Source organism: Sander vitreus, chromosome 12, assembly GCF_031162955.1.
Source record: "Sander vitreus isolate 19-12246 chromosome 12, sanVit1, whole genome shotgun sequence".
NCBI classification, from domain to species: Eukaryota; Metazoa; Chordata; class Actinopteri; order Perciformes; family Percidae; genus Sander; species Sander vitreus.
In genome coordinates, this window is record NC_135866.1 from 20106304 (window position 1) to 20134129 (window position 27826).

The following is a 27826-nucleotide window of genomic DNA, read 5'->3' on the forward strand; positions in this document are numbered from 1 at the left end:
GGAAGTTTAAAATGAGTTACGATAAGTTACCAAATACTAGAAGATTAGATCAATTACATTGAAAGTAATGGGGTTCTCATTTCTTCAACATAATTATCTATTAAGTGTTGAAGCAGCATTTAAACCATAATGATGGGAGATAAAAATGCACAGTAAACAAAGTTGATCGTTCTTAAAGCACAACCGATTCATGTAAAAAATAAATAATAAATAAATACATTCAGGCTAGTTCCATGTTAGATGACCCCGTCTCTGCATGACACACAAACAGACAAAAAATAAAGTAATAACTCATTCTAAACTCTTAAAAAAATCTTGTCAAACTCACCTTCAGTAAGATCCATGTACACGAGGAAAGCTACGTGTACTTGTGCACTGTCCTCAACCTCCAGACTCTTCATTTGCTGATACTGAAACAAGAAAGAAACACTGGTTATTGATTGATTTAGCATCAGACCTCTGAAGGCAACGCGGAGGTGCTCTTACACTCACTGTTCGGTGCTGAATGATCCAGTTCGGAGGCGGAGGTTTCTCTGACATGTTCATTACTGAACGTCTCTACAGACTACTGTCTCATTAACCACTTTCTACTGCCAGGACATTTCGCTGCTGCTGTCACGGCATGTTTTCAGGTTTGCCGGCGTGCTACAGTATAAGTCGTCCGGGTGGAAAATGTTTTTGTTTTCAGCGAAATATCAGACTGGGGCACGCTGCAGCTGCCTTACAGGCTGAACTAAGGGCATAAAAAAGCACAAAACATGTATGTTATTAAATTGATTTACGTTCTCTCCTTTTAAGGTAATAATAATAATCATTTTAAATAAAAGCAATTATGAAAAATATATAAATATAAAATATGGTTACGTTAGACATAAACAAAAACAATATCAATTATAAAACAAAAAAAGATTATAAGAACTTCTAATATCTGTGTAGGCTTTCTTCAATCTCTCGCTCTCGCTCTCCCTTCCTCTACTGTGTGTGTGTGTGTGTGTGTGTGTGTGTGTGTGTGTGTGTGTGTGTGTGTGTGTGTGTGTGTGTGTGTGTGTGTGTCTGTGTGTGTGTGTTTGAGAGAGTCTCTCTCTCTCTCTCTCTCTCTCTCTCTCTCTCTCTCCCTCACTTGCACCAGTCTGAGGCTACAGAGACATCAAGGTGCCCTGTTGGAAATATGCCTCCTGGATTTGTGGGATTCAGATTATATTTTGTGATTTTAGCAGGAAAGCTCTTCCTGTACACCAGTACAGAGGAGCTGCCAGCTGATCATCTCCTCCAACCAGCCCAGCAGGAGTCCTCTGTGCTGAAGCCCACAGTGCTGATCACCATCCTCGCACGCAACGCACAACACAGCCTCCCTTACTTCTTAGGATGCATAGACCGATTGGACTATCCAAAGGACCGCATTGCCATCTGGTAAGATTACAATAATTTATTTATTTATTGCATTGTTTATGTGATTAAAAAATGTGTTCATATTTCTGGAAAAAGTAGGAAAACTTGCACTTGAGTTTTGGTTTATAAAAGACGTTCTTTTTGTAAGAATCACATAATTACTGATGAAGAGGTGCTGGTTTGATTCAGAGAGCTAACACAAAACGATAAGCAAAAGTGTTAATAGATAAGATTTAGCAATGAAGACATTAGCATACATTTTTGGCCAGTTCTGTGTAAATGTCATTCCTCACATTCTGCAATACTGTTACACCAGTAAACAAGTGAGAAAGCAAAGAGAAGTGGAAACAAAGAGGTGAAGTAGGTGTTTAGTAATGTTCTTTATCATCTCAGGGCAGCCTCTGACCACAGTGTGGACAACAGCACAGCCATGCTTCAGCAGTGGCTCAGAGGAGTTCAACACTTGTACCACTCGGTGGAATGGAGGCCTATGGAGCAACCCAGGTGAATCACCTGAGGCCAAAACTTCATTTATTATTCACCACCCTGATACTATTTAATCATCTATTTAACAGAGGCGTAGTAAACCTGATATTCTCTGATCCTAAAATGTTCATATACCGTAATTATTCTGTCCCTCTTTCTTTCAGCTCCTATGCAGATGAGCAGTCTCCCAAACACTGGCCCGACTCTCGGTTCACCCATGTGATGAAGTTAAAGCAGGCAGCACTCAGAGCTGCCAGACGACTGTGGACTGACTACATACTGGTGAGACAGTAAAAGACCATAAGGCACAAAAAATTAAAAAATCCTATTGTTCAGAGGAATTATCCATTATTACAGTATCTTATGTATCAGATTCAGTCATCTATTGATTGATGATACTGATTGTTTCGTCTTTGTCCCTCAGTTTGTGGACAGTGACAACTTACTGACAAACCGCTGGGTGCTATCTGACATGATAGCAGAGAATCTGACAATTGTGGCACCCATGTTGGAATCAAAAGGCCTTTATTCCAACTTCTGGTGTGGCGTGACTCCTCAGGTAGGATTTTTTGGAGACCAAAACAGAAAATGTATATTTATTGTACAAAATATGATCTTAAAAACTGCAGGAAAGTGATTGTTCTGGGTCTTCTAATACACATAGGGCTACTACAGGCGAACCCCAGAGTATATTCCCATCCGTAAATGGAAGCGGCAGGGCTGCTTTGCAGCCCCCATGGTGCACTCCACCTACCTGCTGGACCTGAGGCGCAGAGCTAGCCAAGCATTGGCCTTCCACCCTCCTCACCCCCACTACCCCTACCACTTAGATGACATCATGGCCTTCGCTTTCTCTTCACGGCAAGCAGGTCGGACCTTTGGCAAATTGTGTCCTAATTTAAGTTGCACCTCACACAATTATTTTCCTGTGTGATTTTGATGATAGTCATTTAGTTGGCAGTCGTTAGCAAGCAGTGTGTTTGTTACTGTGACATATTTTTCTTATCTGGTAGGAAGACTTAACTGACAAGCAACAAGTATGAAAGCTTTACTAAACTGGATATAAATAATTGGGAATGGGAATTATATCACTGAAAGAGTGGTCTTATTTTTATGTCAAAGTACACATTAACTTTATTTTCACTGATAATAGATCCCTTTCTCACCACTCTCCTTAATAATAGCATAATGACTTTCTAACATGTGGCCATACTAGGAATTTGTTACTACCTCATTTTCTTGTCACATTATATGCTATGCTAACCATGTCAAATAAAGAAAAGATGTTTGCACTGAGCCCTAATCCATCTGCTCTGCTGCAGGGATTCAGATGTATGTTTGCAACAAGGACCATTATGGATATTTACCAGTGCCCCTTAGACAAGACCAGACTCTGGAAGAAGAAGAGGAGAGTTTTACCCACACACTGACAGAGGCACTCAGTAAGCACTTCCTCTAATTGTCTATACAATGTAGTTCACTCTATCAGCCATCGTCAACTGGCGGATCGCGGGCCAGATTCGGCCCGCCAAAGCTTTTAGTCTGGCCTGCAGAATAATCACGAATTCAGAAAATGTAAAGAGGAAAAAATGCGTTCTGTTATTTAGCATTTACAGCAGGTACCATTACACAGGTAGAGCACAAACCCAGCCCCCTGTATTTGCATCTCTATTCACATGCCGGGATTCTGTACAGCGATGCCTGCGCTCCACACACACAGCTGAGCCAAGATGTGTGTGCGTTAAAACACGCAGTATCTGACTGGAAACGATACAAAGAGGATAACCAACGGCCGCTGGGGCAGACGAACTCACGCTAGTCTCACTGTAAGTAGGCTACAATAAAACCTTTGTGAGTAAAAAGTCAATACTTATCAATGCACTCACCTGTATAGACAGGCATAAACATGTAGAAAGCCATATTTCAATCTGCTCTGTCTGCTCAGTCCACTCTTGTCCACCGCGTAGCTCTACTCTGCAAATAGAGAATTTTTACAAACAAGCTAAAACAAAAGCTGTATGTTTGTAGTCTAACTTTCTTAGTTTGCCGGGAATCTTGAAATTTGGACAAATTCTTATGCCTTATGCTGCCTGAGCTAACCATCCTCTCCGCTGGAGCGTTAAATCTATGGATGTATTAAAACCAAAACATATACATGTGGCAACTTGATATGCACGTGAATGACGCGACCATTATGTTTGCGTTCTTCATTCTTGATGATGATGGTTGTATTATTTTGCAACAACATCGTTTCATTGCAAATGAGGCACACATGACGAATGCATAGCCTGCTTATCTGTCCATTCATCATTAAAGCTGGGCTTTTCCACGTCAACTTTTCGCTTCAGCCTCTTTGACAGTGACATTCTTACCTGACAACAGCCGTTTCTTTCTGCAAGCATTTTCCACCAATCAGGACGCTGCATACTACAAGGTAAGGTAAGGTAAGGTACATTTATTTATAGAGCACTTTCTCATACACAGAGGTCATTCAAAGTGCTTTACAGGCAGAAAACAACAACAACAAATATACAATTGAGATACATGAATAGACAAACAGTTTATAAACAAATAAAGTAATTAAAATAATTAAAATACCATCAAGCAAGCCTAATTGAAAGCTCTGGAGAAGAGAACAGTCTTTAACTTAGATTTAAAAATGGTTACAGTTGGTGCATGCCTTAGATCCAGCGGAAGCTGGTTCCAGCAGTGGGCAACATAATGGCTGAAGGCCGTTTCACCACTCCTGGAAAGAACTCTGGGCACCACCAACTGACCAGTACCTGCTGATCTGAGAGACCTACTAGGCTTGTAGTCAATAAACATGTCGGCAATATATTTTGGGCCTAGACCATTGAAAGACTTGAAGGCAATAAGTAAAGCCTTGAAATCGATTCTGAATTTAACCGGAAGCCAGTGCAGTGATTTGAGAATTGGGGTAATGTGCTCTCTCCTCTTGGTGTTTGTGAGTATTCTTGCAGCAGCATTTTGGATGAGTTGCAGCTGTTTTATGGTCTTATTAGGAGCATTAGTAAGAAGCGCATTGCAGTAGTCTACCCTACAAGTAATAAAAGCGTGAATGATCTTTTCTAGATCATGTTTTGATACAAAGTTTCTGATTCTTGCTATGTTTTTAAGATGCCAGAAAGATAACTTAGTTACCGCTTTAATGTGATGACCAAAATTTAGGTCTTCATCAATTATTACACCAAGATTCTTGACTTTGGTACTCGTTTTTAGTCCTCTAGAGTCAAGGTAAGTACTAAGTGACAGTCTTCCTTTTTTGTTGCCAAAATTATTTCAGTCTTATCTTCATTTAGTTGGAGGAAATTTTGTTGCATCCACTGTTTCATTTATTCCAAACAAAGACATAGAGAGTCTATAGGAGTATAGTCATTTGATGAGAGTGCAACCATTTCCTAAAGTCTGTGATTAGGAAACAACCATGTTTCCTAATCACAGACTTTAACCATCACTCCTCAGTGAACTGCCTCCTAGTCTGAGATCTTTTTCTACTTAAAGAGCCAGTTATCATTATGGAGTTTCCATGTCATTAATTCAGCAAGAAAGTGAACATTTCGAACAAGAATAGGCGTATTAGGTATAAATTCATTTTATTTTCTTTATTTGAAAGTCTGACCCCCGGAGTGTCTGCTTAGAAAAATTCTGGCCCTTGGAAAAATGTAGTTGATGACCCCTGCTCTATTCCTTTTCTGAATAACTACAGCCTCTCTATCTTCAGTCTTTGCTCACTATTTCCTAGCTTCTGTGTGAGCATTTGGCCCTTTTTGCTCTCACAGTCCTGACACATGTCTCACTCCTCTGTGAAAGCCCACTGCCTCTCATTTCTTGTTCTCCCCCTCTTATTTGACCGTTTCACAGCAGTTAGATGTTGAACAGATCCAACAAATTCCCTTGAAACCAAAAGACTGTGCAAGAAAAGCCAAATTTACTATACTTCATGTGAAATGTGAATGTGTATCTTTACTTTCCAGTTGCCCACACCATGGAGCCTTCACAGTATATGCACATTGTGCCTAAAGAACCAGGAAAGATGGGATTCGATGAGGTGCAGAATCATTTATAATAGCTAAAGAAATATCTTCTAGTTATGCAGTGCTGTTTGAGTGAACAGTCATTTTATTCTCCTCCACTTCTAGATCTTTCTGATCAATCTGAAGCGCCGCTCAGATCGGCGGGACAGGATGTTGAGTTCTTTGGCTGTCCTTGGCATTAACACTACACTGACAGAAGCCGTGGACGGCAAGTACGACATCATTATAAAGTGGTGGAAGATGCGTTTAGATACTTTACTTAAGTAGAAATAGAATTACCACAATACTACATTACAAGTAAAGGTCCAGCAGTCAAGTTTTTACCTACATAAAAGTATAAAAGTTCATTAAAAAAACACTATCAAACGTAAAAGTAGTGATATTATTTTGAAGTTATTTATATCATATTAATGGATTATATGAATATGTAGTAGCCTAAAATGGATCTAGTAGTAGTCAAAATTGTACAGTACTAGAATAAATGTGCTAAGTTATTTTCTACCACTCTCATTATGCTCTTTACATGATAAAATACCTGCTATTGTCAATTGAAATGTACAGATTTATTAGTAGCCTCAATTAGAAAACACACAAACAGAATATTCAAGTAACTTGATGCTGCAATTTAAGACTTAATTGGTGCTTTTAGCATTATGGCTGTAGAACTTGACAGTGGAAAAGAGGCTGTGCCAGAATTTGTTTTAAATGTCTTATAGCTGACTGTGGAATATGAGGAAATATGTTTCCTTGTGTTGTTCACAGAGCCTTGAACTCCTCTCAGCTGCAGGCCATGGGTATAGACATGCTTCCCGGGTACAGAGACCCATATTCGGAGCGCGTGCTGACTAGAGGGGAGATTGGCTGCTTCCTCAGCCACCACAAGATCTGGAAACAGGTATAGCCTTGCTTCTGTGAATGTTTCAAACAAGACTTATCTAGTGCAGTGAAGCTGATGTGGCAGTATGATGAGGTGTAACAGTATGGAGAGGTTTAGCTGTTCGGTGTTAATTGCTGTTATCTGTCTCCTCCTAGGTGGTGCAGCAGGAACTGCAGCAGGTGCTTGTGCTGGAGGATGATGTGAGATTTGAGCCCCGCTTTTGCAGCAGGCTGGTGACTATCATGGAGAATGTTCAGAGAGTGGGACTTGAATGGGACCTCATGTTAGTGACTTAATGCAGTTTTTGTCTCATTTTTTCATCACTTGTATACCTTGCATACTCAAATTACGTTTCTAAAGTTTTATTCAGGGCACCACGGATCTTTCACTCACTTGTCTGTCCTCATAAAGTTATGTAGGCCGTAAGCGGCTGCAGGTGAAGGAGCCAGAGCAGTGGGTGAAGGGAGTCAGTAACCTTGTGCACCCAGGCTACTCCTACTGGACCTTGGGTTATGTCCTGTCACTGAATGGGGCCCAGAAGCTCCTGCAGGTCAAACCCCTTAACAAAATTCTGCCTGTTGATGAGTTCCTACCTATCATGTTCAACAAGCACCCCAAGTGAGTCTTACCCACTGTATGCATATCCAAATGTTATGCTTTTAATACTAGTTTGAGCCTTTTATATTCAGTATAAAGTCATTATGTCAACCTCTCTGCCCCTTCAGAGATGAGTATATGCAGTATTACAAGCAGAGGGACCTGAGAGCGTTTTCAGTGGAGCCTCTACTGCTCTTCCCCACACACTACACTGGCGAGCCTGGCTACTTCAGCGACACAGAGACCTCCACCATCTGGGACGACGAGGCCGTGGAAACAGACTGGGACCGAGACGGAGCCAAACACCCGCGTGACCGGGAAACTGAGGAAGTAGGGTTGCGGTCTGCGGCTCCTCACTCAGCTCGCGGTGGCCTGCCTCGTCTCTCTGCCGGAAACAGAGATGAACTCTGAGGGGGACTTATGTCATGTTACACACCATGGCCAGTTTAACATCCTCAGGGTGGCCTTGGGGCACATATTAGCAACTGGGCCCCTATTAAGCTTTAATCCCCCCCCCCCATGCAATGTGTACAGTTTTTCCTAAGATGGAACAGATCTTCTGCGTTCATTTGATGAAACTTGTGCATACAACTGAAATAATGAAGGTATAAAAATTACATTTGAGCACAAAGACCCTCTCCAAGACCCACTTTAGAGCCATAATCATCTCAGTTGATATTAGGCTTTAGTTGATTTTTAAACACATTTTCAATTAAATTAGCACAAAGCTATTAAGCCACAGTAGGTTTGGAGCTTTTGGGAGCTGTAAAGTCCCAGAGCAGTTGCCTTGGTGGTAATCCACCCTTCCACCCACCAGGACCACCTGTCAAGACCAAGACTGGCAAATAACTGTATGTGTCTCTCCAAAACTAAAATGTCTTCAGGAATAATAGAGTCCATGTAATTATGTTACCACAACACCAATCTAACTTCGAGTAATAAAAGCCCAAAAATACACCTGCTTCATAACTCTTTCATCAATGGCGACATTTTACTTAAAGCCATTTGTTTAGGATTATGACCTACAATTGAGATTCAGCTACTGCACTTAGTACTCATCAAATAAAATTATTTCTGTGCATTTTACTAAGGATACATTAATGAATGTTGTTTATAATGTATTATCTATTCCATATGCCTGTTTGTGCTTAAAGTGCAATCTCATTGAGCAGAAAAAAAACAAACACAAAAAGATTAACACAGTAATCAACTTAAGGATTTTTATTCTTTAAAAAAAGCACTGGTATTTTCATGTCAAGCAAACAATGGAAGCATTTTACCATTTAATAGGACTGTTCCATGTCACAAAATGTGTTATGAAAAGAATAATGAATTAAACCACACAAAATGATATTGTTTTGGAATAAATTAATCAGCATAACAAAAGAAATAAAACATGCTTGTACTGAGGTGTTGCACAGGAAAGATTGAAAATCCAATGCTCAAAATGTAAAACACCTGAGAATATAAATATCAAAACAGCTTGATTTTTTTTTTTAAATTACATTAATGTAAAAACTAGGCATCAATTTAAAAAACATCCATTTCTGTACAATGTGCATATCTGAATTAGTGTGGTGACAAGAAAAATTGTCGCGTTTTCTTTCTCAGCGAGGCAGCAAAAATTAAATCCAAAGTGGATAACGCTCATCTGTCATCAAGCCACATTCAGTGATATGAACAAATAGATTTGGACTGAGCTCTTTCAATTGAAATCTGCAGTGAAGTGACAGTCTACAGGTCATTTTTCTTTACATTTTAATACCCCTTTTAAGCCTCTGCTTGAGGCAGCAGTGAGTCTCTTGATAACAAAAACTCCTGCCGGGCTTTAATGACAGAGCCTGGATTTATCCCAGAGATTCATTTGCTACGGTCTATTAACAACAGAAGTTCATTGAGGCATGGAAAAGGAAATTCTGCTGCTACACAGGTAGTAGTGATGTTGCATATAAAGACAAGATAAGGACAAAGGGTACATAGCAGGCCATCTAGCTGATAACTAAATACGTTCTGAAATCCAAGGCTGGATGGCTTTATGGGACTTTCTGAAAGACAGGTTGGATGGATCTTGTAAAGACACCGATAAAAGACAAAATCAGTTAGGTATGTTCCTATTGTGATATTATAGCTTGGAGACCCGGACAGAGTCAGCCACTCCCATCAGTGAGAGGTAAGTAAATGTTTCCATTTATAGACGTAAAATACAAGTATATTGTGTGTGTTCCTTTGTTAAACAGTCCATGTGTTCGTGGTTACTGCCAGCAGAAACCAAAAACTGTCAACAGATTGAACCTCTGAAGAAGGAATGTGTAAAAAACTTCAAAAGCATTGCATTCATGAGTGCAGCTCCCATGAAAATGAGATCAACAGTGAATTGGTACATAGATGGTTTGACATATGAATAAGGAAGACATTTGTAATCTTAGTGTGAAGAAGACAAAGTCGACAGATCTGGAAACACCAATGAAGCGTGTTTCATTTAGGAAAAAAAAAAAATACAAATTCTACAACAAGAAATGGCCTGGATGACTAAGCAAACACAAAAAAAAAAAAAAGGAACAGAAACAAAACTACCCACTTCTTGTATCACACTTTCTAAAGCACTTGGACAAAAAGGCAGTATTACAAACCATTGGTTATCAACAAGTTCCACAGTGCTTGCTTGTAGAAGCATATACAGTGCAAGCCATTACACTATTCAGCCATAGTCACCTGTAAGAAAAAAAGTGCCATATTGCATAATGAGTATCTGTGATGAGCCCACAGGAGGGCATATATACCTATATAATGATCCAACTGTAAACATGGTGCAAAGTAGATATGACATAGTTTAAGGCCTTAAGTGTTGTTCACTGAGATAAAGAATATGTCCATGAGCTGGACAAACAGTGTGGAAACATTTATAAAAAAAAAAAATTAAAAAAAAAAGAAGAAAAAAAGAAGATTTGACCTCTATTATCAGACCTGGATATTGTATGTACTCAAATAGATTTGAAATATCGAAATTACTTGAGGTTTGCTCGTGCATGTTATTTTTCCTGAAATGCATGAGGATTATTCACTTTTTTTTGGCATACAGGAATATTTAGGTGCCCGTTGACTTAAATGTACTGAACAGGTTCTTAACAAATCCACATTTGTACATAGTAATGTTTCTTTATCAGTGAACATGTTGACTTGTCAAACACAAGCCTAACAAATAACATTTACAAGTGCCTGCCGGTTCAATGACACCACCTCCATAGAAAAGAGCCATTATTAACTTACTATTTATATTAGTTGCACCTGTGCTGTTGCTTTGACAAGTCAAAATGTGCACCTTAATAAAGGTCTAGAGCTTTCCTGAATGGGAGCATAGTAGTAGTAGTAGTAGTTTTTAGACCAATTTCGCACACACTAATAGTTATAACAGGATTTTCTTTTCAACACTACATGTAAGACTCCTGAGGCCTGTACTACGAAGCGAGATCAACATGTCCTGGATTTCTTTCAGTTACCCAGCTTCACCTAACCTAACACCCGCATAAACTATATCACGACGCTGGTTATCAACTAGTTCAATCAACCCAGGGTTTCCCAATCCAGCGGCGCGCGCGTTCACATAAAATAGGCGTTATTTGCACAGCACGACCAATCGCAAACATCTACCAGAGCCACATATTTTACATAAGAAGAGGAAATTAGGATATAATTCTACATAAATATGAAGAACACAGACACGGTTTTGCAGGCAAAACGCAATACAGTCGCTGCTTCCTAAAACAGGAAGCTGGCAAAAAAATAGCCGACGCTGTAGATGCGTAAATCACAACACTTATTAATATCACTTCCCCAGTCAGTCAGGACCAAGATCTGACCATAATTACACTTGTGCACTTTCCATAAACTGTCGTTGCTTTAGCCTAGTATTTCACTTGCAACCCTGGCAGTGGTAAGCCATCGTAAGAGCAAATAAAAAATATAAAAACATAATTCAAACTGATGTGCGCATTGGCAACACACGGCTCAAGAAGCCGAGCCGATATGTAATTCCCTCCCATTACAATCTATGTATTTCATAAATATACACATCAGGGAATGCTAACGGGGTTGTCGGTCTCTAAATGTTTTAACTTTTATGTGCGCACCCCTTTCTCCCTCTCTCTCTGCGCACCGAGCTCCGCCTGATCTTCTAAGAACGGTGACGCCGTTATCAATTGAGCATTGATTGGTCAGTAGGCGGTGCTTTTACACCGGTTGATCTCTGATCTCCAACTTAACCTGCTCCCGAGCAGGTTAGGTGTTCAGCATAAGTTACCACGGCGATTGAACCCGATCACAAGTGAGCCACCTTCGTAGCACAGAAAACCCTGGGTTGAACCTGAAGTTAGCTCGTTAACGCCAAATCTCGCTTCGTAGTACAGGCCTCTGGTTTATCTGCTGCTGAAAGTCAAACCGTCAACAGAAACACCTGGCACACCTGATCCTGAAATGCGTTCTGCCATCTGGCTCCACACCCCCGATGAGTGGGATGAACGCTTTTACTTTGAAGGCAACAGGCTGAAAGTCAAGCTCATCTCATGCCTTCTTTTTTTTCCTCTCAAAATATTTTGATATCGCATACTTTCCCCAGTTCTGTCGCTAACAAAAATGTAAATAAAAACACATACACACCGACACTCGTAGGCAATGCCAACCTATCAAGAATATACTGTTACCCCTAATATAAGGACTAAAATTCATGACATTTATTAATTCTGCAGCTAGTAGCATTACCATTTATCTACATTAAAAGCTTATATACATTTGCATCAGTATTAGACATAATACGAGTACTGTGTATTATGTGTCAGCATTTACGGGAGATAACTGATCTAGACTTAAGGATGGCGTGCAAACAGCTCTTCTACAGTGAAGCTTGATCCACTTACTGGCAAAATCAATATTTGATATATAGTTAAATTGGATATAAAGAAAACATTACAAAATCGCCTCAATGATGGTTACCAATGCAATAAAAATGAAGGAATGTGTCACCACTAAAACTTATATGGAGTCAGCAAAGCTATAAAAAAAAAGCTTAAAGGCTTCTAGTCACTGCCTCGCTACCAAACATCACAATTTTGTGCTACTCATGGTAAATAAATGGTACTGAAGAGTACAACAACAATCTACAAATTAACCACAAGAAACCAGAGTTTTGGCTGATGACGAATGTGCAGATTCTTACAGAAAATGTGAAAAATCCCTGCAATTTGTGTAAATGTTTGAGAAAATGAGGTTATTGTTTAGGGTTGGGTTCATTTTATCCATTCAAATCTGCTTAACGATTCCCATTCTAATCGAATCCTGAGTAAAAAAGAAAAGAAACCAAAAGTATGTTGAAAGTAAAAAAACATTTATTTATTTAAGCTTTAGGCTGCGTTGAAGATTTTTTTTTTTGATTAAAAACTAAAGAAAAATAAATATTCTCTCTTGTGCTATGGAAAAGTTGAATGGTTTTACATTTGATTATGCTTTCAAAAGCATTAAAGGCTGGGGCTGTTTTATGGCATAATTGTTTCACAGAATTTTGCATCAATGTGATGAAGTACCTTGATTAGCCCTGTATTTAATTGGGTGGATTAACCAAAAACATTCATTCTGGTTATTTGATCTATAAAAAGTGTCATTTAATGGCACTATGTCATGATACAGGACATAAAAAAAATTGCATTCTTTTACATTCTGCAGTAAATGTGTTGTCATATTAGACTGATTTTCTTTCCTTGCATGTATTTATTTTCATGCAGTGATTACATTTCACTGCATCATTACGGTCTTTTGTGAAGCATAGCTAAACTTTTGAAAGCTAGCTCCAGTCCATCATATTGTAAACATCATACACATACTTTGATACATGTGTAACCGGCAATGTAAATGAAGTGCAGTAGGTCCAAACTTTGCGTTCAGGAAACGATAAATGGAATCGAAAAGCACATTTCTTAACGAATCCCCACATCTTATAGATTTGGAGTGTTCTACCAACCCTAGTTATGTTGAGTAGGTGGATAGTGGTCACGACTCATCTGTGTTGATGGAGGGATGAAGCTGCTTCCCCCCCCCTCACATCCAGCTCTGTGTGGTTGTGTTGTATGTATGTTATTACGTGCACATTTTGGAGTACAACACAGCAATGCTAAATCCTAATCAGTGGATCTGACTGTAGCTGGTTAACCTGAAACCACTGTGACCTTCTGCGCTCCTGCCAGGAACCCCCAACCCAAAACCATCCTAATGGTGCATGGCTGGGCTGGGAGTAGAGGATGTGCCCTTGTAGCGGCCCAACATTGAGGGCTGGAAGTCAGGATGGCGGCGGGCGTGCTTGATCAGATGGTCACTGCGCATGAAACGCTTCTCGCACAGTGGGCACAGGAAGCGCTTTTCCCCTGTGTGGGTGCGGGTGTGGCGGGCAAGCTCATCAGAGCGGGCAAACTTCTTCTCACAGTCAGGCCAGGTGCATGGGAAGGGCCTCTCACCTGCAGCGTGGAGGCAGAGAAAAGAGGGAAGAACCATTTACCACCATATCATTCAGTACTAATCCACATAGCCTCTTTTTCTTAATGTTAAACAGCTATATGTATATATTTGTTTCTGTATTCATGGTTTATTTCATATGAATGTTTAATATTATATGTATGCACTAACAACCAAGGCAAATTCCTTGTAAGTGTTACTTACTTGGCAATAAATCCTTTTGTGACTCTAGTTCTAACACTTGGGAGAGAATTACTTATTCCCATTCTAGACAACTATTACAACTAACCAGGCAGGTCTCAACCGCTAACTTTTTTAAATGGTTGCCGGCTTGGCAACCAGGCATCAGCTTTTGGTTGCCGAAATTGACAATACGGTTGCCATGTGTAAAACTGCCTATACTTTGAGCAAGTCATTTCTTCTTAACTATACCACACATTTTAATAATGAAGCAATGAGATAATGGGTTGCAACATGTGGTTGACAAAGGGGGCAACCAGAGACCACAAAACGGTTGCCAATTGACTCAATCGGGTTGCCATGGGCAACCGTTACTGTCCAGCTCTGCCAGGGTTAATCATGCAGTACATCGGTCATTTCCATTATCGATTAATCTACTGCTATTCTAGATTTATTGTTTGGGCTCTAAAATGTCAAAATATAGTGAAAATGCCGGTTGCAATTGAAGCACAACGTGACGTCTTTAAATACCTTATTTTGTGTGTTTATTTAGTAATTAATTAATTAATTATTTAACTTATGTTTGATTCATTTTCACCTACCAACTAATCAATTAGCCTAAGCGACAAATCGTTTCATCTTCAATATGTGCAATGTATGCATAACAGATGTGCAGCCCTTTATTATTTAAGCTTTCATACATCAAAGCCTATCTGAAATAAAAAAAGCATTTTAATAACATGGTTTTAGGCAATATGGGGCCTAAAACGAAATTCAGTTTCAAATGAGCACATTAAATATAGTTACACAAATCGACTGCCTGCATTACTTGTGGTTTAGACAAAAATAGTAATCTCTACATAGTTAAATACGTGTCAAAAACCATATCTAGGTTTTAGATTATCCAGATTATTCTACCTAAAATACTACTAGCCTTAATCTCTTGCGGGTAATGTGAGCAAACCCAGGATAGGCGAGTAGGATGCTTGGTGCCATTTTCAAGATCACAAAGCCAGGCCACGTTGTTGTTGCTGAACTCTTTGTGGGCGTTCCCACCAGTTTCTCTGAGCCGTTTCCTGTCCTTAATCCGTTTGCGCCTGCTCAGTGACCCTGAACACACCGATTCCCCTCATTTTGTGAAAAATCACATGCACGTTTTAACTCAGTAGCTAGCTAGTAGAGCCCCGTTTTCACCCTGACTGGTGGATCTATTTTCAACTACATCAAGGTTTTTACATTGTGATAAAACACAGTTGAGAATATGGTTATAAAACGGATTGTGAAGTGAGGCGCTACTGAACTAACGTTACATGTTTAGCGATTTTCCTCAGCAAACAATCCAAAAAGAAATGAAAATGTGTCCACATATGACATATTGGAGGCGCATCCTTTATCGGACGCGTCTCCTGCAGCTCATTTTAACAACGCTTATCAATAATTTACACATTGCAGAGAAAAACAATTTTTACTCGACAGAAGACGCCAGGAAGGAGGGGGGAAAGAAAAACTTCAGCCAAAACACCACTTGCTGCTGCCATCAGCAGGACAGACTATATGCCCGACAGTGAACGTTCTTCTCTCGACGTTAAGGTTTCGTCTTACGTTCATTTCATATGCAAATCCAGCCTGGAAGAAGACCGTCGTCACATTTTTAACGTCCAGCCCAGTTCTTTTGTTAGTTTACTTCTTTGTCAGATCTCTGAGGGGAGTTTTCCTGTCGTTCCCTCTTTGTTTGGCCACGTTATTGTACCAAGTCGGGGGTAAATTGGAAAACATTTGCCACCACCACGCTACTAGCTAATCCCATAAAGTAAAAAGCAGCATAACACTTCTAATATTTCTCTGACTATTACAATATTAAAGATAACAATATGGCCGTGCATGTTATCGACAAAGCAGAAGTTGGGTGACAAAGTTTATATTCAGTCGTTAGCTAGCTGTGTATGTACACATGTGGACTGCTGATGCAACCAAACTGTTGTTGTCTCCGTACCTGTGTGTGTCCGGATGTGTGCCTTCAGGTGGGACGATTTCCCGTAAACTCTGTCGCAACCGTCAAAAGTGCACTGATGTCGCTTCACCGGAGACCGCGGGGCCCCTACGCCTCCTCCTCCCCCCCTCAGCTGCTGCTGTCCGGGCACCGGGGTGGCGGAGGGGGTCATGGTTGGGGTGGTCGGGTCGGACAACGTGGTGTAACCGCTCTCTCCACCACACGAGGAGTTGCTGCTCTCCGAGTAGGCCGACATGGGGCGGAATTTGCCGTGCAGGTCGGTGAGGATACCGGCCACCGCCATCATGTTCGCCCCCTCCAGCCTCAGTGTCTCCCGCACTTCCCTGTCCTCACTCGACCCGTCGGGGTCTCCAGGGAGCAGGCCCACCGTGGCCGACTGGGTGGCAGGGGCGACTGGGGTGGGTCTGTGCAGGACAGGACCGCTGGATATCGATACCAGACACTCGGCAGCGAAATAATCAGACGAAGCAGTCAACGACATTGTTATCTGCCTTGTTTTGTGGGCTTTATCTAGAAAAATATAACGAAACAAAATCCGTCAGGAGGGGCTAACTTAACGGTAGTCTGAGCCTGACCTCGTTTTTACCAAACTCGACGAACCAACCGTTTCCAGCTGAGCCTTGTTACCGCCATATAGCGTATCAGTAGTTTGAAATTGATTACGTTCATCAAAGAAAAGGCACAAATGAAAATAATAATGTTCTAAAACCGTGCTAATACCTTCGACTCAACATGCGTGCCCCTCACCATCTGACGGTTCATTGTGTCTGAGCCTCCGCGAAGCCGGTCAAACCTACGCCCCCTGGTCAGGACTAAGGATGCGTTCAGGACCTGTCGGTTAAAACTTGTTGGAGGTGTTTGTGTATTTAATCGGTTTAAATCATAGATTGTATATGGCTACATAAAGGTCGCACTGGTACTTTTACTTTGCCTCTACATTTACATCAATATCGATTTGATAAGTGATACATTTAACTCAACATCCGACAGCAAAACACAAATCGTAGTATTAAATATAAACGGAAAATCTAGCTCTATCTAACTGTGTTCAAGTTTATTTTATATTGCCACTAAATCACAAATATAATTTTATTTTAGCACACTAACGTATATTCGATTCAACAAACTTCTACTACTAGCCTATTTCATGACCTAAAAGTTGGGGTGAAAGCGGGTTAATCGGGGTTAACGGTATTTTTCAGAGGATTGTCTTAAATACCATTTTCTCTATGTGTTTGAACGCAGCGTCAACCAGCAACACGCAGTGACTGACGTCGCAGCCCGGGCGTGGACCGCGGCGGCGGGTGCGCATAGTCGTGGAAAGTAGGTGGCAGCAGTTCGGGTAATGATGGGGGAAGGCGGTGGGGATAAAATGCGTGACGGGTAATATAGTTTTAGCCCACTCGGATTCTGAAGAACGTGACTGTGTGGTGCAGGGCTTTTTATTTCACATTTCTGGCAAATATAGTTAGCCTATATCAAGAGCCACCATAGCCCCCTAAATCTTTACTTTTCCAACTGTTTTTATCCACAAGAGTAGACGTCTCTCTTCTCTCATGCTTAACTCTCTCAACTGAAGTTGTTTGTCATCAGAGAAATTTCTGAATCAGCTTTTAATTAAAGTCCACACTGGTTGTGAGGTTTATTGATGTGGGTTAGGTACTGTATTTATGGTTATATTAGGAGCGTGTGTCCTAAAATAATCTCTCTCTCTCTCTCTAAGCAAATCTATTGTAGGCTATTGTTGAAGATGTGCAGCAGCAAACACACTTTGGTAATTATTATTTCAGGTTTGGTTTTGTAGTGCTGTTATTTTGTCCTAGGCTATCACTGCAGATACTATCAGATTGGACATTATGCTACCCGCCTGCCAGCTTTCAAACTGTTTAACTTTCCTGCAATAAACTGAATTGTCCCTCTCTATGTGGCTCATGTCTTATGTCTGTCCAAGTTAATGGGAAAAAAATAAGAAAACCAATGTTTTTGTGAGGCCCAGTGCTGTGTCAAGTGATTGGCTCAGGTTTGTAGCTCCAGCTTGGAAGGTATTTCCTGATTGGTCGCTGTGAGCACCATGGGTCACTGTGGAAGCCCACGTACAAGCGTGGCCTTTCAGTGGCTGTGAACAGTGCTTGGTTTTCATCTCGCTTACATGTGGAGGCTTGGAGGCAGCCAGACCTGCAGTGACTTAGAGTTGCTATGGCTTTGTCCTTGTTACTTCCCAATTGTCTGCATGTTACACTATTTTTTCTCCTGCTACATGGTGAGTGTTATGGCTTTTGTTCTATAATGTATTTATTTTTGGTGTGCATTTTAATTTCCCATTGAATGCAGAGTTGACATGCCTTTGAGTCTTCAGAGGTTTGGCAGGCTTTGATTGAGACTTTTTTTGACCTGATTTTCTATGCAGTAGGTAATTGCTTTCTGACGGAACTAAAACTCTGTGATTCAAGTTGTGCTGGTGAGAATCTAGTTTGTTGCTTATATCAAATATGATGCATGCTCACTGAATAGATTACTTACATGATAAGATTTCTTTCATGCAAGACATTAAGTCATTTGAACTACAAGATTTGCTTTAGTGAAACACTTATTTTCTTTTTAATCTTGTGGTTATTAATCATGTCTATAGGGCGTTCTACCCCTGACTTGTTCTATCAGAGAGGGGTAAGGTATACTTACAGGTATAGCACGACAATTACCACAACCCTTCATGGCTCCAATGCTGGCAGGAATGGACTGGCTTTGGACTGTGTGGTTGATATCGATGTGGTTTCAAAGTGTCACCTTATGATGCAGGTCAGCTTTGATAAAGTGTTTGTGGAAAAAAAAAAAAATCAATAAATAATAATAAAAAATAAAAAAAAAATATATATATATAAATAAAAGTACTGCAAAAAGTCAATGATTTATGCACATGCTTGTCCAACAGATTAGGAATCCACAGATAAAGCGGCTTTCCCCTCAGAAGGAGCACTCTGTTCAGCGTTTAAAGAGCTTGAGGTAATACTCTACATTTTATAGAATAGTATGTGGTTTCTATAAAAGATAGTGAATGAATGAATGTTATTTTGCATACACGCATGTGGTTCTGTCTGTTCTCGGGCCTTTAGCATTTAAAGTGTAAGTCCAGATCATTTTGGAATGCTACAACTGTTTTTCCTATGAATGTGATACTCTGTTCAGATGCTCCACTTGTCTGTGTTCTTGGGTCTCAGGGGGCTCATCTGGTGTTTTTGTTTCCCAGGGAGTCACTGGAGAGAACGCGCCTCAAGTTCTCCCTCCAAGGGGGAAAGGTCACGGCCCTCTGTCTCCAGGAGGGGGAGCAGGTGTGGGCCCTCAACATTAAAAGGGCTCTACTGAGCATGCTCCAGACCTCCCGCATGGGATCCAAACAGGAATTAGAAAAGGAGGTGAGGGCTATGTTCTTTTTAACACATGCCCAATTTGCAAGATGTGTACACACAGCAGATCTTCGTTCGTTTTTATGGAGATTTCAAAATAAAACAAACATACTTCTTCTAGTCTGACAAATATCACGTCTACTCTTGCTTCAGACAATAACCGTCATTACCATCATCTTGCAATAATATAGTGCATTCACATGGTGATTATCTGACTTTTCTTTAACACCTCTTTCTCAGACCGATGTGTACGGGACGTGCACCAGCAGGTATGAGAGGAGAGGACCTGTTCTGCTGAAGAGCAGGGATCTAAAGCAATGCCAACAGTCCAGGCTGGCAAACTTCTGGCCCCATTCAGTATCTTTAACTGAAGATACAGTGAGTTTCCCTCTCTTCTGTCTTTGTTAAAAACATGGTTACCAATGTGGACACTGACTTGTCCACTTTATTTTTAGCAACTTGAGGGGAGTTTACATTCTACTGTCACTTTTCTGCACCACTGAATAAGAGGATGTCCTTTTTAGCCCACTACTATCAATACAACATCAGACATTTGGTTCAATAGCATTTATTCACACTTTTATGATCAGAGGTTTGTTTTCGTGTTTTTGCTAGTCAGTGCAGTCAGAGCTGCACTGTGTTCAGAGGCATGGGTTGCGTGGAGTGATGGAAGAGGTCAACTGTACTGAAGCCATTTCCATGGCAACATGGTCCACGACTGCAGGGCTGGTGAAGACCCAAACAGTGTCCACCCTGCTTCTCCTCAGAGCCCAGCCAGGGACTCCTTCAGGAGCAGGTCAGGAGTGATACTTTTGCAGTTGCGCTTAGTATTAGTATTATACTAACACTGTTTTACAGACATGCTTGATGCCTGTTCTCCTTAATGTTCATGCAGATTCCTTAGGTCCTGGTGTGCTAACTGACCTGCAATTTGAGGACGAGGGGGCTGCAAGGCCCGAAAAAGCCAGGGCGTCAACACCTCAGCAAGCCAGTCAAACTGTCAGGATTTTATGTAGCCTCACCTCAGACCCACAACTGGTAGGACTCAACAGGTTCCAGTCAGCTTTTGACTGTATATACATACTTATTGTATGTTTCAGTTTTACCTGCCTTACCCTTATATGCTGTGTTCTTTTCATCAAATCACTATTATTAGTTGTGTATCATTTTAATGTCCACCACACACAGGAGGCCAGTCAAGCCTAATCTGGCAACCTTCATCATAGTCTGTTTACATGGGAGGTGTTTAAAAGAGGCCGTCAGACCCAGAGCCACTCTGTGCTATAATTACTGTATGGGGGATCAGGTGATTGATGGGATGAAAAAGTGTGTTCACAGTTCTGCAGTAGGGGATTGGTTTTGCTTGAGCAGGAATTGTTTTGAAAAAACTGGAGAGTGTAAATTTTCTTAATTTTATGAAGCCTATAACGTAAGTCCATATTTGTCTTTGGATTTGCTATTAGGCATCACAAGAGTTCCTTCAACTGGCTTTCCAGCTGAGAGATCTGACTCTCTCTCAACTCAAGACACTTTGGCAGGAAGCATCTTTCAAGTGCCGTAATGACTGGTCAGTATTTCCTTAGTGTTTTATAATGGAGTAATTTAGTTCTTCATTAATCTATCCCCATGTCGGATATTTGGACATTTCCAAACTTGTCATAGTTAATATAATATCTTGTGCTACTAGTAAATTGGATTAAAGCTGAATGCACTCTTGTTTGTGGGTTATGATTATAAAATGCACAACCTCTGACCAAGTCAACAAGTAAACAGAGGACAGTCTGTGTGGGACAGTATCCAATCTAATCAGAAACTACTCTGAGACACAGATGACTTACAGGGTCCTTAGTTCTAAGTATCCTCTATCACAGAATATAGCAATTAGGTAATATATACCTTTATCATAGTGGACATTTTGACTTGTCAATCAAAGGTGTAATTGGTAACATAGTTAACAATAGCCTTGTTTCAGTTAGGTGTGGCAGTCCCTCATCTTGTGGATTATTGTTTATTGCATGACTCACTGGCACATAACCACTCTCATGTCTGTCTGCTGAATATATAGCTACAGCTAGCAGTTGGTTAGCCTAGCATAAATACTGGAAACAGGATAACAGCTAGCAGCCATTTTTATAACACCATATGACACAGGTTGCATACATACAGCAGAGGTTCATACTGATGTTGAATAACTGGTTGGACAGGCAGCCATTGTTGGATGCATTACCAGCCTGTGGATCTGAAAACTGCATAATACTACTGACTGATCTAATGAAGAACAAAGACCTGGAGGAGGAGCAGGCTTACGCTTTTCTCACCACCATAGCCCTCATCCCTCATCCATCGCCACAGATCATCGACTCCATCAATGTAGGAACCTCTACGTGACATAAATGTGACCTAAACCTCTGATCAATGCTACTCTCTGTATTCACTGCTGAGATATATTAGTCATATTGATGTCAGAGATATCATATAGAAATGTGTAAGATTAGTAGCTTCTGCATCTATCCATGCAAGTAAACATCCTCATAATTTCTTATAGCTCTTGTGAAAGAAAGATTAAGGCCTAGAGGCTCAGCACATACTGTATCTTTGCTGTCTGTGTTAGGCCTTACTGGAGATCCAAGAGGTGCGGTCCAAGGCACTGTTAGCTGGATCATCTCTGGTCTATCAACTGTGCCAAAGGTCTCAAACCTCCTGTAGTGAACTTCCGCAGGTACAGACCTTTATACAGACGCTTAAGGAAACCCTGAAGGAGGGCTGCGAGGGAGAACAACCCACTCGAGTGAAGGTGCTTTCAGACGCACACAAGGTACATTTCCCATCATGAAACCTGAAACATGAACATGAAACCTGGTGATTTGATGTAACTGTCTAAAGCATGATTGTTTTGAAACTATTTTACATAAACAATGCCTAATAGGCATAAATCTTGTCGTCAAACAGCTTATTTATGCACTAAAATCGGTGGGAAACACCGGTCTGTCTGCTCCGGGCTTCATTCCTCTGCTAAACCACTTCATGCTCGGCCACTCGACTACACTGGAGCTGAGACTTGCTGCCATCCAAGCATTCAGACGCTTTCCCTGCTCAGCTGATGTGAGTTGATTCTGAAACTAATACGTCATTCATTTGCAACAATAACATCAGGAAATGTCTTTCACACATTCTTTCACATATTGTTCTGTTGAATATGTGAGGAAAAAAGCTTAGCCTGAGGGAACTTTACATAACTCAAAATAGGACACTGGTTCCATACCTAGTAATTAATTACAAGTCAACATTCACTTTTAAGAGAAGATTTAGTCACTCAAATGTAAATATAATAACTCTTCATATCACAAAGGCTAACTTTCTAATTGATTCATGATGAGTTGAGGTGCAGGTGAAGAGATGATCGGCAGGCTAACATCAGTGACTGACAGCAGTTTCCTTCCTCCAGAGATCTGTGCTGTTGCAGCTGTACCGCTTCTCCCAGGAGGATCCTGAGGTCAGAATCGCTGCATACCAGCAGCTCATGCACTGCCCCGATCAGGACGTGTTTGAAGTGGTGAAGACGACGCTGAGGAACGAGACCTCCAGCCAAGGTCTGATTGAAACCTCTGTGGTTTGTAGAGGGGATGCTCATAGCAGCTTCTCCCAGTGAAATTATGTTAATGATCATAGCTCTGCTCTGCTTTCATTGTCAGACATTGTTTATTGCAGCCACTTTTACTTGTATTTTCTTGATCTCTTAGTAGTGGTGTTTAAAGGACTTAAAGGTCCCACATCATGCTCATTTTCAGCTTCAGACTTGTATTTTGGGTTTCTACTAGAACATGTTTACATGCTTTAATTAAAAAAAAACACATTATTTTTCTCATACTGTCTGAACATACCTGTATTCACCCTCTGTCTAAAATGCTCAGTTTTAGTGCCTGTCTTTTTAAGCCTCCCTCCCGAAAAAGCCCAGTCTGCTCTGATTGGTATTGGTGCTCTTTGCATCTCTGCACTGTCATTGCAAGCGGGGAATGACTGTAACGACCCTTTTTATATATATATATATATATATATATATATGTATGTGTATATATATATATATATATATATATATATATATGTATATATATATATATGTATATATATGTATATATATATATATATATATATGTATATATATGTATATATGTATATATATATATATATATATGTATATATATATATATATGTATATATATATATATATATATATATATGTATAGTTGTGACATCACAACCATACGGAAGTCCTGACAACTCATTTAAAGGCACTGTTTTTGAATACGGCTGTCTGCATTTCTCTGTAGATTGAGCTTTTTTATACTGTCACAGTATTTATATAGCACATAGACATGCTTTTAAAGCTCACGTTTTTACAATATGGGGCCTTTGAAATTGGCTACATTGTTTATTTATACAAAGCTGATGATCCAGTTTGTTTTTCTAATTATAGGCCAATTTAAATTCTACTATGTTTCTCCTAAATAATAAACAATTTATAAGTACCAAATTTCTCTATCTATTTAAAGCATTTGCTACAGTGAATCACAACATTTTATTACGTAAACTGCAGAAATATGCTTTTCTCGAAACAAAAATTGTATGGCTAAAAAAATTATATTTGTAAAAGCCCTTTCTCTTCTGCTTCTCTAGTGGGCTCATTTGTGTGGAGTCACCTGACTAATGTCCTGAGGAGTGAGGACCCCATGAAGCAGGCCCTAATCGAGTCACTGCCTGACAACATTATCAGCAGAGACTTTGAAGCTGAGTTTTTGAAATTCTCCTCCTATTCAGACTACACTGTTTCATCAGGTAATAATGGCTTCACTTCAGCTTCAATTGTCATGACTGGAAAACTAACTCTATCATGCATATGCACACCAAGTTGAGATAAACGGAATCATTTGTAATACTTACTTGAATAGGAGTCGGTGGTGCATTTAAAGGTGTCGCTTGTGCCCACAGCTCTGTTTTTTTCTGCTCCTTTGTCTGTTTCAGGCATGGGAATTACAAATGTGGAAACATCTTTGGTTTTCTCTCCCAAATCATTTCTACCAAGATATGCCACTGCCAACCTGACGGTTTATTTTCATGGCAGAGCCCACAACCTCCTGGAAGTGAGTTTGATATCCATTGGATTGCTAAAAGTATATTAAAGTATTTTTTAACTGTGTTAAATGCATGCATTTTGTTTCCCAATTAAGGTGGACCTTCACGTCGAAAATGCTGAACCGCTTTTGAAGAACATTTTCGGTCACCAGACCCACGACTCTGATGAAGAGTCTATGGCTCAAAGTCGAAAGTCGCAGTCCAAAGAGGCTAGGAGGACAAGAAGAAAAACAGACAATGGCCATAGTGCAGAAAAAGAAATGTGTTTATCCGGCACAAACAGTTATCTGAGCCAAGCCAGGGCCATGGTGAGGTCACTGTGATTGTTGTAAGACAGTCATCTCTCTTTTGTATGAGGTGGGGAGGTTTTTGTCGCAGACTAGTAGCCATTTACATTGCATTTTAGATTTTAGACTTTTGGTCAATACTGTTATTTTTTTATGCCTAGATTAGGGCTGCAACTAACGATTTCTTTTTTTGTCTGATAGATAGCCCCAAACCCAAAGATATTCCGTTTACAAGAATCGAAAGACAAGAAAAAGCAGCCAATTCTCACATTTGAGAACCATCAATATTTGGCATTTTTGCTTGAAAAATTACTTAAACGATTAATCAGTCAGCAGAACAATTGGCGATTCATTTTCTGCAGATCAACTAATTGATTAATTGACTAATCGCTTCTGCTTTAACCTTAATAACCAGCATTTCAAGCAACAAAGAGTAAATAGAGCAACAACAAGAAAGACTCTGACAAGAAAAGTAATAAGAAAGACAATTGTCAAGATAAAATACAAGATTTACAATCCAAGGAAGATTATTACATAAGTTAAATGAGTGTGATAATCAGTCTGCGACACGTTTGTGCTTTGTCTTCTCCAGTTGTTTGGGAGGTGGAGAACCGAGGAGAAGAGGCCCAAGTGTTGGGTGGGCGTGAAGGTGTTTGGCAATGAGCTCAGCTTGTTCACATGTAAAGATCTCTACAATCAAATTGACCAGCTGTCGCTGAGCATGGCGGGACTATCTGTCAAACTGCTTAAGGTACACTGGAGGTAGATTGTTCTCACAGTTGTTATGTCTCTTCTCTGTCTGTTAACCCTGCCTTTTCATTTTCACACACACACACACACACACACACACACACACACACACACTGCTGTCTTCTCTCTCAATCTGCCTTCCTTCCTCTTTGTCCTCCAGGGTCATGAGGTTCAGCTGAACCATAGGGCCGTGTTGATGACAGACAAGCTGGTTTTACCGTCTCTGTCTGGTTTGCCCGTCAAACTGGGCATCAACATGACCTCCCTCCTGTCGCTGCGTCTGAAGGGCAACGTCAACTACAGGGATTCTTCTCTCTTTTCCCTGACTGGATACATCAAACCCAAGTACGTCCATATAACCAAAAGTAACAGGAGCTACAACTCTGACCTGTGGTTTCAAAGTGTAACTGCTGTTTCTTTATTCTCAGTGCCTATGTGGGGCTGTCTGCCAGGATGGGGGTTGATGGTGCTTTGGGTCAGGCTGCAGTGGAGTGGGTCTCTGAGCTGACGAGCTCCACCAGTCTGGATGGCAGTGTTCAGCTACAGGAGGGGCGGGATGTCAGGGTCACACTTAACACACCGGAGGACGTCATGGACATCATCTCTCTCAGGTAAGTGAGGGCATTTATTGCAAGGATTAAGAGAGGGTTAATATGTATTATGTGGGCCAAAAACTATTTAAAAAAAATGAGGGAGAGAGAAGGTTGGACAGAAGTGCCTGTTTTAGCCGCTCAGATCATGTTGGCTTATCAACTGCATTACCATACAACATGAATTAGCATGTACAGGACTTAAATTAGTTTGCCTCTTGAAAAGTCCTCTAGTGTGTCTGGGTTCATATATGTTTACAGATTGCACTATCTTGGAATGACAAGTATAGCGATAATAGAGTGCAATTGAATAAAAAAAAATAAAAAAAAACTAAACTACACATAGTGTACGTTAGTTTTATATAATGTTTTCCTTAAGAGTGTGTTTTTTTGTGTTCACCAGCTCCAGAGTGTTTCGGCTCAGTGGAGACCACAGAGAGGAGATAAAGGGACCAAAGAGTCGAGTCCAGAAAACCACCTGCACACCAAAGACATGTAAGTCCTTAAACACTCTGTATGGCATTATACATGACACACAGAAGTTGTTGGAAAGTTTGTTGCAGATTGAGATCTGACAATTGACAATTTTTTTAAATACCATACACATTGCAATTTTACTTTTTTAGTCTTTAGTCTGTACCGTTATACTGACACGCTTATTCCTGTAAGTGTGTGTGCATTTGCATGTTTGTGTGTAAGTGTAATGGCAGGATTTTAAATATGTGATTATGATCAATTTAATTCCGTTTTGTTCTCTTTTCTGGCATAAAACCATGTAACTATGCATCAGAACATTTATCTCATAAAGTGAAAGTCAGCTGTAATCTTTTGATTGATCGGCTGACTTCCTGCAATGGTCACAATGTAATAGTTAGATTCTTTACCAAACACTGATCTCTATTTCCTCACAGGGTCCAAGATGGTCGGCTGGCAGCTATGCTCCAATGCCTCTTACCCATTAGCTGCCACAGGTGTTTCCCTTCCTGCTCCAGGACCTGTCCACCTCTCCCTCAGGCTGCTGAAGCTGGACAGAGGCCTCCATTACTACCTGCTGGAGGCTGCCTACTCGCTGCTCCCTCAGGTGCAAAGAAATACGAAGATCTACGGATGAGTTTAATCTTTGAGATGATTTTCTCTTTGTATGTCCCTGTGGGAGATCTCTTTATTTAGTCCCAGAGTGGCTAACACCCCAAGCTGTCCCAATTTAATATTTATTTATTTCAGAGAGGCACCTGGCTCCCCAGAGAGGCCTCCATTCACCTTCTCCTGGCCACACCTCAGTCCTCTATCCCGAGGGACATGTCTATGGACTTGACATTCAACCCTCACAGACTGCTGCTAAGGATCACCCACCCTCTGAAAACCATCCACATACAAGGTTGGTGATAGAGAAGCACCATAACAAACACAAAATCCCAACTTCTGTCAGGGTTTAATCCTGAAAATGTGTTGTTTTCTCAGGGCATCTTGAACAAGAGAGGAACATAAAATCAGGAAAGCTGGAGCTGTTGATTGATGGTGTTCATTATTATATCATGGTAAGTGTTAAAATATTCTGTAACGTGATTTCTTCTGTAG

General features: G+C 40.5%; 4 protein-coding genes and 2 long non-coding RNA genes across 8 annotated transcripts in view; 4 read left to right on the top strand and 2 right to left on the bottom strand.

Annotated features, from left to right (window-relative positions):
* The window catches only part of tsen15 (TSEN15 tRNA splicing endonuclease subunit), a 2658-nt gene extending 2013 nt beyond the window's left edge, over window positions 1–645 (bottom strand). For 2 of the 3 annotated variants that reach the window (XM_078263599.1, XM_078263601.1), the window contains exons 1-2: window positions 487–645; window positions 329–410 (exon numbers count right to left, since the gene is read on the bottom strand). In XM_078263599.1, coding sequence (XP_078119725.1) covers window positions 329–410; window positions 487–546 — 142 coding nt within the window. In that variant the 5' untranslated portion in view covers window positions 547–645. The remainder of the gene's footprint in view (window positions 1–328; window positions 411–486) is intronic. The other variant, XM_078263600.1, reaches the window with a different exon arrangement.
* Window positions 646–1168: 523 nt separating this feature from the next.
* colgalt2a (collagen beta(1-O)galactosyltransferase 2a) lies at window positions 1169–8458 on the top strand. The gene is made up of 12 exons (XM_078263737.1): window positions 1169–1410; window positions 1783–1893; window positions 2040–2157; window positions 2300–2434; window positions 2540–2744; window positions 3198–3317; window positions 5871–5944; window positions 6036–6142; window positions 6693–6825; window positions 6963–7090; window positions 7219–7425; window positions 7533–8458. Exons 1-12 carry the CDS (start codon window positions 1169–1171, stop codon window positions 7813–7815), a joined length of 1863 nt encoding a protein of 620 aa, XP_078119863.1. The 3' UTR covers window positions 7816–8458.
* Window positions 8459–9945: 1487 nt separating this feature from the next.
* LOC144526784 (Krueppel-like factor 9) lies at window positions 9946–16856 on the bottom strand. Its single transcript, XM_078264437.1, has 2 exons — window positions 16073–16856; window positions 9946–13901 (listed from the first exon to the last, which is right to left on the bottom strand). The coding sequence occupies exons 1-2, from the start codon at window positions 16569–16571 to the stop codon at window positions 13657–13659; spliced, it is 744 nt and encodes a 247-aa protein (XP_078120563.1). The 5' UTR covers window positions 16572–16856; the 3' UTR covers window positions 9946–13656.
* A 98-nt stretch (window positions 16857–16954) lies between these two features.
* Window positions 16955–19863, top strand: LOC144526785 (uncharacterized). The gene is made up of 4 exons (XR_013502777.1): window positions 16955–18886; window positions 19020–19090; window positions 19335–19500; window positions 19732–19863. It is a non-coding gene; the product is annotated as an uncharacterized LOC144526785 (long non-coding RNA).
* A 1112-nt stretch (window positions 19864–20975) lies between these two features.
* LOC144526143 (uncharacterized) lies at window positions 20976–22300 on the top strand. Its single transcript, XR_013502738.1, has 3 exons — window positions 20976–21058; window positions 21696–21861; window positions 22103–22300. It is a non-coding gene; the product is annotated as an uncharacterized LOC144526143 (long non-coding RNA).
* A 2497-nt stretch (window positions 22301–24797) lies between these two features.
* The window catches only part of LOC144526732 (uncharacterized), a 30920-nt gene continuing 27891 nt past the window's right edge, over window positions 24798–27826 (top strand). Inside the window, exons 1-8 of the mRNA XM_078264359.1 lie at window positions 24798–24929; window positions 25501–25659; window positions 25819–26003; window positions 26087–26269; window positions 26652–26743; window positions 27160–27329; window positions 27473–27626; window positions 27710–27786. Coding sequence (XP_078120485.1) covers window positions 24798–24929; window positions 25501–25659; window positions 25819–26003; window positions 26087–26269; window positions 26652–26743; window positions 27160–27329; window positions 27473–27626; window positions 27710–27786 — 1152 coding nt within the window. The remainder of the gene's footprint in view (window positions 24930–25500; window positions 25660–25818; window positions 26004–26086; window positions 26270–26651; window positions 26744–27159; window positions 27330–27472; window positions 27627–27709; window positions 27787–27826) is intronic.